Below are 11,856 nucleotides of genomic sequence, written 5' to 3' on the forward strand. Positions count from 1 at the left end.
GAAGTCTGGGGACAGGTGACTGAGTAAAATCAGCAAGTTCCAAATACATTTGGGCCATTGGTACTTCATTCGATCTCACAAGGGTCTGCACGTATTTTGGGTATGGTAGAATATAAAGGCAGAGCAGCCAACCCACGATACAGTCAGTGTTTAATTTGGGGCAACAGGCACTCTGCAAATTGGGTTGTTGGGCAGTTTCAGACCCACAGTTCAGGGTAGGAGGGAGGGGGTGTTGCTGGGTTCTTTCTGTTTGAGTTTGATATTTTCATGGTTGCAAGGTCTACAATAACAGCTAGGATTCCTGAACGGGTCAAGGGGGGAAGCAGCCAGACTGTGAGGGTGGGGGTAGGCTTAGGATTGAGCAACACAGCTGAATGTTAATGGGAACGCAAGCACACTCTGATTTGAAGATTCTGTCCTGGAATGAGAATGGCTTGGGCTCCAGGAATAAGCGCACTTTGGCGCTACAGTATATTAAACGGCGGGCCCCAGACTTGGTCCTCCTACAAAAAAACATTTAAAAGTCCAATACTGTAAGGCTTTGGACTGGTGGGGTTACATCTTGGTGGCACATGCAGGCTACAGTTCTGGATCCCGGGGCACGCGAATCCTACTAAAGTCTACAACACCATACACGGCAGGCAAAAAGTGGCATGACCCGTTGGGGAGATTCGTGCAGATGACAGGCATATGGGTGGGCCATACATTTAAATTTAGATTGCGTTTATGCACCACCCAGACTACAAGGAGACACTTTTGGGGGACTGGGCGCCCAACACTTAAACATGCCTGTGGGCACACTGATCCTGGGTGAATGATATCATGTCTTTGGGGTGGGATAGGTGGCCGCGGAGAGACAAACCTTAGTATGGGAGACACAAACCTCAGTGTGGGATACAACTCCAATCATTCACGGATGCTATGGGCATGGTGGACTTATGTAGGGCACATCACCAGACTGAAACACAAGTCACACAGTTATCTTGCCAGGCATGGAAGTCACTCCTGACATGACTATATATTCACCCACTGTGTCAGTGTGGGCCACTTCAGCAATGCACAACACCCAGCACGCGGCATATCAGATCATTCTCCAGTGGTGACCTGGCTCTCGAGCCGGTCAGATTAACAGGCCTACCTCCCTGGATAGGAGCATGGCACTTGAACGACAAGACAATTCGGACCGGGGGGTGGAGGGCACGAAACAGTACTTTCAGGTCAATGAAGGATTGTTCGCCTCGGCCTGCACCCTATGGAAAGAGTACAAAATAGTGCTGCAGGGAAATATTTAGGCTCTCATCGGGATCAAAAAGAAAGAGGGGATAGCGCAAAGTTTGGAACTGTAAAGGGAAATCAAATACCTGGAGGAAGAGATAGTGGGGGGGACGCCACAGACACAGAAATGGTTCACCGTCTCCAGTTGGTGCAGTGAGAGCTGAGAGATCTTGCAGAAAATGCTGCATGATTGCAAGCCCTGGCAGCACAGAGATGGATTTATGATGTGGGCGACAAGGCCAGCAAGTTGATCGCATGGCTGGACAAGAGAGACAGGGACAGATACTGGGTCACTTAGAAACATGATCGGGGGAGGTAAACATCACTTACAACGAAACTTTTACAACGCACTACCATTACAAAGCGGTCATTACAACGCAAACTATTACAACGCATTGCGCTGGGGGGCGCTCTAGGATAGGGAATAAGTTTAATTTACTATCCAACACCTTCCCTAGTGTCCACGGGGACTGGAGTTGGAATAGTAAATTAAACTATTCACTATCCAGCACCCAAAAGCGCTATGCGTTGTAATGGTATGCGATGCGTTGTAATGGTATGCGATGTAAAAACCGCGTTGTAAAGGCAGGCGTTGTAATAGCCTGCGTTGTAACGTCATACATCCATCGGGGGAGTGCATGTCAGAGTGAGTGGTATAGCATAAACGTTTGCAAAGTACTATAAGAGCGTATACTCTTCAGAGACCCGCAGGACGTAGGATGACTTTACAGATTTCCTGAAAGATTTGACACGGGACGTCCTCTCAGACCAGGACAGGGAGGCACAGGAACAAGACCTAATTGTAGAAGAGTTAGAAAGGGCCATCTGAGGGTTACAGTCGGACAAGGCAGCGGGGCCTAGCGGCCTACTGGTTGAACTATTTAAATGTGTGGCACTCAAAATCACACGATGCGTAATCAAGAGAGAGAGGTAGGACCAGAAAGCTAGTCCATGTCCCCGGTTAATATATGTTTAAATCAAAAAGAGACTAGCTCAAGTTACTTTTAGGGGAGGGGGAGACTCTGATATGTTTTGTCACGGAGTGTGAACACCCAGCAGGTGTGTTCAAAAAGCCCTCACCCACCAACCTAGTTGGTGGCATGCTTCATCATCGGGCCCACCTAGTGGCACCTAGCGTGCCCCGGGTGTGCTTCAACGCCTGACTACAGCGGAGCTGGTATTTTACTGAGTGTGCGGTGAAGATAGTTAAGGAAGTGATGTTAAAACGGCTGAACGGTGGTCCCAGTACCCGAAGGTAAAATTAGACTTTAATACCTGGGCCTCCGTCAGCGGTTAAAAATAAGGCAAGGGGATGTAAGAGGCGAGTTACGACCTCTCACATCCAATGGGTCAACATGTTTCAGCCAGTGCCTTATGACTAGACTGGCTTTCTTCAGGACCTAAAATAAGTGAGTGCAAATTACCTAGTGGGGGTGTGGGGGAGACTATGTGTCTACACGCCCTAAAGTGTATCTACGTGTGAGAGGGGGATTCCCTTCTCAAGACCACGCAAGTTATTTGCTCAGTCTGACCTCAAGGTTGGGAGGTGGCAAAGGCTTGACCAGTACTTCTGGGTTGAGCCTGCTCTGGACCTGTAGTGCCTCCTTCGCATACCGGTATGGTCTTGAGAAGGGAATCCCCCTCTCACACGTAGATACACTTTAGGGCGTGTAGACACATAGTCTCCCCCACACCCCCACTAGGTAATTTGCACTCACTTATTTTAGGTCCTGAAGAAAGCCAGTCTAGTCATAAGGCACTGGCTGAAACATGTTGACCCATTGGATGTGAGAGGTCGTAACTCGCCTCTTACATCCCCTTGCCTTATTTTTAACCGCTGACGGAGGCCCAGGTATTAAAGTCTAATTTTACCTTCGGGTACTGGGACCACCGTTCAGCCGTTTTAACATCACTTCCTTAACTATCTTCACCGCACACTCAGTAAAATACCAGCTCCGCTGTAGTCAGGCGTTGAAGCACACCCGGGGCACGCTAGGTGCCACTAGGTGGGCCCGATGATGAAGCATGCCACCAACTAGGTTGGTGGGTGAGGGCTTTTTGAACACACCTGCTGGGTGTTCACACTCCGTGACAAAACATATCAGAGTCTCCCCCTCCCCTAAAAGTAACTTGAGCTAGTCTCTTTTTGATTTAAACACTCAAAATCACACCTCATCTTCTTAATATGTTCCAGGCAGCATAGAAGGATGGGGCCCTTCCAGAAGATCGGAGAACAGTTACAATCGTGGTTCTTCTCAAGAAGTGCAAACCACCCACGGTCTGCGGCTCGTACCGGCCTATATCATTACTTAACATGGAGGCGAATGTGTTGGCCAAAGCGTTGGCAAATAGACTGATGAGGGTCATAGCCTCAGTCATTCATCCTGACCAGTCAGGCTTTATGCCACGTTGGAGTGCCCGTCTAATCCTGAGGTGCCTATTTTGGAGTGATACACATGATGGCAGACTAGAAATAAGTGGAGGCCGTGGTGCCATCTCTAGATGCGAGAATGGCCTTTGATAGTATAGAGGTGCCCTAGCTCTTCGCAGTACTCCCCGGCATGGCCTTTTTTCCTAGGTCCTGCTGGTGGGTTCAACTCCTATATAAGGACTCAGTGGCAAGGGTACCAGTGAATGGTGTGCTGTTCCGCACCGTTGCCCTGTGTAAGGGAACGCGATAGAGGTACCCCCTTTCACAGATGATTTTTGCCCTGGATCTGGAGCCTCTGGCAGCCTGGATCCATCGAGATCCTCTCATTTGGGGGATCAACAATGGGAGGAAAGAATATATATCTAGGCCGACGACACCTTGCTCTATGTTTCGCGGCCCTGATCCTCTGTTCATGGACTTTTACACATCCTTGACATCTACAAGAGTTACTCGGGTTATCAAATCCACTAGGATAAATCTCTCATCTTCCCGCTAAGGGGAGGTACCCTCTACCCTTTCACCAGGTTTCCCCACACCAGTGGCAACGCGGGGATCCCGCTACCTCAGAATTTTTATCACTTGACCGCGCAGAGCTTCCTTCAACAGAAGCTACTTGTTCAGTTGGAGCGTCTCCAAGCAGACTTGGTCCACTCTAGGGTACTACCAAACTCTTTGATGGACAGGGCTGTCCTTTTTAAAATGATGGCCCTGTCACGTATGCTATATTTCCTCCAAAATACCTGTATAAAGTGCCAGAAAATGTCTTCACTAGGGTTAACAGAGAATTGTGCGTACTTCTCTGGATTGGAGGCAGCTCACGTATATCCCACAGGAAGCTGCAGAGGGGAGTGTTCGAGGGAGTATTGGTGTTTCCAGACCTTTGTGCATACTACTGGGCCACACAGTTGATGGTGATCAACAAATGGGTATTCTGGGATAGGGAGGAGCCAGCCTATAGGGTCGACCATGATACCATGGGTAATCAGGGATACCCTGCCATTCTGTATACTAAGAAAAAGATGGATACACTTCCGACTCATACTCGGGCTGTGGTGGCAGCATGGCATGATGTCAACAGGTACTTGGGATGGGAAGGCAAATTAACCGCCATGACCCCACAATGGGACCGTGATCACCTGGTGAATTAAAGAAACTGAGAAGTCTTATCAGGTGGAGTCTGACAGGGATAAACTAGGGGACGTCTGGAGGAGGACTCCAAAACCGGTCTCAGGATGCATTTTTTCTGGTCAAGGGAAGACTTGGCTTGGGAGTTCGGGCTGGACTGTTCCCATGAGGAAGCGTGTCAAGACTGATTTTCAAATAGCTGGGTCTGAACTGGGGTGAGCTAAAGAATGATCATGGATTCAACCCAGATCTGTGACTGGGGGTGAGTGTCTGAAATGTTTCAGCACTCCGTCCATCATCTCTTTGTTAAGGGAAATTACCCCACTACAGGACAGTGATCACCTTAGTGAAGTAAAGAAATTGAGAAGTCTGATCAGGTGGAGTCTGACAGGGATAGATAAACTAGGGGCCTGTTGGCAGAATATAATATGGCACAGGGGGAGAGATTGCAGTACCTACAATAGTGGCATGCTTTGAGGTGTCGCCTATCCGAGGGGACACAATATCCAGAATACTCGTCCACGGAAGACCAAATGCCGGCCAAAGTGCTCTCCATTGTCTACCGGAAGTTAGTGAATAACTCACTGTATCTCCTTTGCTCACTACAGGAAGCCTGGAAGGGCGATTTAGGGCTTATAAAGGACGACAACTGGGGAGAGGCCATCCAAAGCCCTAGGGAAATAGCCATAAGGGCTCACTTCCGTCTTACACAACTGCGCATATTACACAGATCTTACTATTCTCAATCTAGAATACACTGCATGGGATGAAGTGCGGTCGGGGTTGCAGAGCAGTGGGCACTTTTTTCCACACACTTTGGGAATGGCCTGAGATCCAGGGCTACAGGAAGGAGGTCACGGCCGTCATGCGTGGAGGTATCACTAGAGGCTAGATGGCTGATCTTGGGTATTTCTTCCAGCCCAGATACCTTGGTCTGTAGTTGACACTGGCAGCGGGGTGGCTAAGTGAAACATTGCTAAAGCATGGGGAGCAAATAGACCTCTCAGATATCCGGGACGGGAAGAAAGAATTAGAGTGCTGTCAACTGGTAGAACGCAAGGTCTACCGGAGCCGGGGTTGTCCGCGCAAGTATGATGAGAAAGATTGCAGCAACTGGACACAATATATGGGGACCTGATGAGGGCGGGGCTGGGGTTTAAGGAGGAATGGGAAACATCTCTTGCTGAACCTGCTCAGGGTAGGATTGAGCACCTGCAGCAATGTATGGTTACTATATTTTGCATGGCAATCACAACCGTGGATGAATTTAGTCTGTAACACCCACAATTGACCTGTGCTTTGAATTTCATATCAAAGCACAAGCATCGGGCGCCCGTCCGTGCCCGATCGGGCCCAGGGGCCAGAACCCCTGCTTCTCCTACACCCGAGCAGCATCAGTATTCAAACACACAGCTTAAACAGCTTAATAAATCAAGTGGAACCTCCTGCTCCCATTCCTTTGCCCCTGAAAACCTCCCAGATCAATGCCCTCACTGGCAGCATGAATTTATCCCCTATAGCCTTGAGCCCACCACCCCCTCAAAACATTTTAGACTACTGTTGATAAACTGTAGATCTCTCCGGAGACATTTCACGGAAATATGGATGCTTCTTAAAGACGTAGACCCTGATGTACTATTTCTTACGGAAACTTGGTTAAACCCCTGCTCAGAACCAGACATTGTACAATCGCTGCCTTATGGCTTTGTGATACAAAGGGTGGACCGTCCTACAAATAGAGGGGGCGGGATTGCTATAATTCACAAGGAGCAATACACATGCCGTTTACTTGGGAATCCAGTTATGGATTGTGAGAATGCCCTCTTTAACCTAGAATTTACCCCCCTCCTCTCACTTACAGGCATCCTCATTTATCGCCCCCGGGAGCACTAGGATCCTTCAAGGAGTCACTTCTTGAGTCAGTGGTTAACCTGGCAAGCTCTGCACCCAATTTTACGCTTCTTGGAGATTTTAATCTACATCTCGAGGACCTTCAAGCAGCCCTTGCGACTGATCTAACAAGAGACCTAGCAGCTCTCCAATTGATCCAAAAAATTCTGCAGGCTACTCATGTGAAAGGTCACCTTTTGGACCCAGTATTCTCCAGTTTAGAGGACATAAAAGGGTCAGATCCCACTCCCTTCCCATGGACAGATCATTTCTTGATTACCTGCTCATGGGCTCCTTTGACTTCCAAACCCACCACCCTCCCCACCTGGACCCAAGGACGCCCCTGGTCCAAGCTTCCTTTAGCCTCTTCGATGCTGGTGACGGAACCGTTCCGTCATCAGTCACGGCTGAGCTGTGCTGATGACGGAACGGTTCCGTCACGACCGCTCCCTGTTCTGGAATGTCCAGCACAGGGGCGGAATCGGCACCGCACGGATGCGGTTAAAAAATTAGATTCAAGAATTAGAAAGGACCAAACCTAGCCCGGACCCCTGCCCAATGATAGCTAGTGAAGACTTTGCTAATTGGATAGAGGATTCGCTTGATTCGGTCCTCCTTAAGACCAAAATAAGAAAAAACGGCGGACCTCATAACTCACCCTGGTTCTCCCCTAATCTGCGGCTATTAAAACAACAATGTACAATTAAAGAAAGACAGTGGAGGAAACAGTTCCTTCCCTCAAAAAAAGTTGAATACAGAATAGCGATCCGCATTTACAAAGCAGAAGCCAAAAAGGCCCAGGCCTCCTACTATGAGGGCAGGATCCTATCAGCCGCCAACTCATCCAGAGAAACGTTTAATATCATTATACAAACTCTTGAAAACGCCCATCCCTTGTATTGCACAGGACCCTTCGGGCCAACGGTGCAACAAGTTGGCAAGTTTTTTCACCACTAAGGTCCAATCAATTCTGAAATCCCTGCCTCCAACAGACAAAAAATGGGAAACTCCGACTAATCAGGATCCTATTATCCCCGAGTACATCTTAGAGACTTTCCCACCTTTGTCCCAGGACCAGGAAACTCTGCTCACCCTGCTTTCCTCAGTCAAAAGCGGATCACCTAGTGATCCAGCACCTTTTAACATCCTGAAACAAGTAGCAGCCACAATAGCTCCCAATTTAACAGATCTGATTAACGCCTCACTTATTTCAGGAATAGTCCCCACTAGCTGGAAAAGGGCCATGGTTAATGCTCTACTGAAGAAGCCCAACCTAGACCAAACTGAGCTAGGCAACTTTCGTCCTATATCTCTTCTGCCAGGAATAAGCAAAGTAGCAGAGAAATATAATAATCATATCCTCTCGGGCTTCCTCGAAACACATAATTTGCTTCATTCATCCCAAACCGGGTTTCGACCTCGCCAGAGCATCGAGACGGCTCTTTTAGCAGTGGTTGAGGAAAGCAGAAAAATTCTGGACTCAGAAGGATCCACAGCTATTATCCTCCTGGACCTCAATGCAGCGTTCGATACGGTGAGCCAGAAGACCTTGATATACCATCTGAGTAGCATAGGAATGAAAGGGATTGTACTTCAATGGCTTCGCTCCTTCTTGGAAGGAAGATCCTTTCAGGTTTTTGAGGATAATATCCTTTCTAAACCCACCCCTTTGACAAGTGGGGTCCCCCAGGGCTCCTCTCTTCGTCCCACCCTTTTTAATGTTTATATGTCCCCCCTTGCAGCTATTGTCGCCCCTTCCGGAATCCGCATAGTGACATACGCCGGTGACACTCAATTGGTGGTCGCACTTAAACAAGCGGATAATAATTTGAACGGTCTGTACACTGCCTTGAAAATATGTCACACTGGATGAACCTGTATCAGCTTAAGCTCAATGATGATAAAACAGAGATCATGATACTGGGAAACCCCCTCAGCTTCAATCCCAGTCTCATGTGGCCACCCTGCATGGGTCCTTCACCAGCTCCTAAGACCGAGATTAAGAGTCTGGGTATTTGACTGGACCAGGATCTGAATTTCAGGACGCAAGCCAGAAGAACCACTGCAACTTGTTTTGGCCTTCTTAAAATGGCACGTAAAATCCTTCCTCTTCTCCCTCCCCTGGCCAAAAAAGTTATGATTCAATCTCTTATACTCTCGAGGCTGGACTACGGGAACGCACTGTACCTAGGTTCCCCCGCCTCAGTCATTTCTAAACTCCAAGTAGTCCAAAACAGTGCGGCAAGACTGCTGTCAGGACTACCGAACAGACATTCTGCAAAACCTACAATACGGTCCCTACACTGGCTCCCAGTTCAAGAACGAATCAAATTCAAGGCCCTGTGCATCACCTATAAAACTTTGCAAGGTTCCGGCCCCCCTATTAACTCGGCCTTGATTCGCCCCTACAAAGCCAAGAGGGAACTCCGTTCAGATAAACTGTGTTTGGCAGACGTCCCCAGAATAAAACAAACCAGATGTGGGGGACGGCTCTTTTCCTATAATGCCGCCAAACTCTGGAACTCGCTTCCATTGTACCTACGTACAACCCCAGCCACCAGCTCTTCCGAAAACAACTTACCCCTGAGCCTCTGCTCCCTTCCGTGTTGGTTTTAGCGCTGGGACGCTTCCGGGTAGCCATGCGCTCTATAAATGTCTTTTCATTCATTCATTCATTCATTTCAGTCATTCACATGTATTGGTGCATACTGAGCAACCTTTGAATACAAATATTTATTAAAAAATAAACTATGACTTTGCCACATAATACATCATCTGCTGCGGAATTGACAGATTTTAACAAAAAACAAATTTTGTTTCTATTTAACCCAGATCAAAAGTTACTTAAAACGCTGCAACATGTGCTGCCGGACAGTGGAAGGTCCTTCGCAGAGGTTGACTGGTCACCTTTCAATTATTTATAGCTGTATTTGGAACTGGTACTAATAAAGTGAAACCTTTGCCGTGCCGTGACAGCCCTAACATGTAAAAATTATTTAAAAAAGAAGTGATACCATCACATAATGCGCCACATTAAGCTGCATAATTTGTGTTTTCTTGCCACATAATTTATTCAAATGTAGGCCTCCCCTCTTGCATAATTCCAGTGGCCCTGTCTGTACCCCAATGAGATTGCTACATAGTTCACTTTACAAAATCCTCTCACTTTTTCAGTCAAAGAAAGAAAAGTAAACAACATCTCCACGTAATTTGTCAGAAGACACAGCCCAACATTTTGCTTGTCTTGGAACATGCAGCAAATCTAAAAAGATAACATCAAATGTTAAAGCCATTGTTATGGCTCATTCATTTACCGTCAGAAGTCACGCCCCTTTAAATACTGGGCCAGCTGCCTCGGTCATTTGGGGGAGGGCAAAGGTAAATATGAGCTGGCCCGGGCCTCAAATATCCCCCTGGTTAGTGTTGTCGGGTGGGAGAGGCGACCACGGAAATGACTTGGGTTTAGCAGCTACACACCCTTTACATATCTTTTACAGTGCTGGCTGTACACACCCATACCTTCTAGGCACGTGGGTTCGTGGTCCAAGGTTTTGGTCTTGCAGCGGACGCCCTCCCCGGAGCCATCGATCCAGACATAGGTGACCAGTACCTGACCCCTCTGGGGGAGTTTCATGTACCGCTCCCGGACACACTTGTTCAGGTGGGAGCTGTGAGAAACCGACATGGTGACAGGTCTGCAAAGAGAGAGAAAAAAGACGCGTGAGGCGGCCAGCGACAAGGCGACAAGCCCACCTGCACCCAAAGCAGAGAACGCAGACCGGAGGCACTCCGAGGGCAGGATATATTTGACCGAGGCCGCTCTGGTCGGCCGAAACGCGTCATAATGGAAGATCAATAAAACAACATTGTTACACTGCAGAAGGTGTCCGCTTCGATCTTTTCGAGAAAATAGATTGCATGTGGATATATATATATATATATATATATATATATATATATATATATATATATATATATATATATATATATATATATATATATATGTGTGTGTGTGTGTGTGTGTGTGTGTATGGGTGTGTGTGGCTTCCTTTGTGCAGGGATAGATAGATAGATAGATTGATAGATAGATAGATAGATAGATAGATAGATAGATAGATAGATAGATAGATAGATAGATAGATAGATAGATAGATAGATAGATAGATAGATAGATAGATAGATAGTAAGCATGGGCGGATTTTGCGGATTCGCGATCCGCGAATTTGCGGATTTGCGTATTCGCGGATTGCGAAAATACGCGAAATCCGCGAATTCTCGCGGATTAGCGGATTTTTTGGGGGTGTGTGTGTTCGCACGGGTTTCTGCAAGTTCGCGAGGGTTTTGTACTATTTCGCAAATTGCGAACTTACTTGTCGGGTCGCCAGTTTAGCGAACTTGTTGTTTGTACGTGCCCAGTCTGTTTGCTAAGCTTTCTTCATCACTGCCACTCTCTGTCACCACTGGCACTCTCTTTGGTCACCCATGCCACCCTCTGGCTCACCCATGTCACCCTCTGTGTCATCACATCACCCTCTAGTTCACCAGTGTACATTATTGGGGCAAAGCAAAGCACTGCCATCCTCTGTCAACACTGGCACTCTGGTTCACCCATGCCACCCTCTGGCTGGCACACCCATGCCACCCTCAGTGTCATCACAACACCCTCTGATTGACCACTGAGTGAACAAACACCTGCTAAGTCCCTTAAGTTTTGCAAACAACAACACCTGCCCTGCCCCAACTGACATTAATGAAGGCTGGCACCTGCTTGTCTGCTCCCTTTCCTTTTTGTTGCAAATGCAAAGTAAATAATTTTTTTTAACAGGATGCAATGGCATACTTGTAACTATTCTGTGACTGATAGAGCAGGGTCACACAATAGTTGCAAGTTGGCAACCGGATTCTGGAGGGCCCCTTCAGGAAGCACTACAGGTAAATGGTTACAAATGAATAGCTCGAACTTTTGCACCTGCTCGTTCGTTTTGCTTTTGCAAAACTCGTTTTTCGGTAATTTCGCCCTATTCGCGGGGCGCGTCGTAGTGCGAACTCGCCCGTGGAAGCCGCGAACTCGTGCGAGTTACCTCAAGGTTGAGTATGGGCGCCGCCATTTTGTTTGCGTGACGTATTTCCGTTTC

General features: G+C 47.7%; 1 protein-coding gene across 1 annotated transcript in view; it reads right to left on the reverse strand.

Moving 5' to 3' along the window:
- Window positions 1–10,424, reverse strand: part of LOC144753014 (glutamine synthetase-like) — a 46,785-nt gene extending 36,361 nt beyond the window's left edge. Inside the window, exon 1 of the mRNA XM_078640822.1 lies at window positions 10,241–10,424. Coding sequence (XP_078496948.1) covers window positions 10,241–10,406 — 166 coding nt within the window. The 5' untranslated portion in view covers window positions 10,407–10,424. The remainder of the gene's footprint in view (window positions 1–10,240) is intronic.
- Window positions 10,425–11,856: the final 1,432 nt, after the last annotated feature.

The sequence above is a fragment of the Lissotriton helveticus genome, chromosome 5_1 (genome assembly GCF_964261635.1).
Source record: "Lissotriton helveticus chromosome 5_1, aLisHel1.1, whole genome shotgun sequence".
NCBI lineage: Eukaryota > Metazoa > Chordata > Amphibia > Caudata > Salamandridae > Lissotriton > Lissotriton helveticus.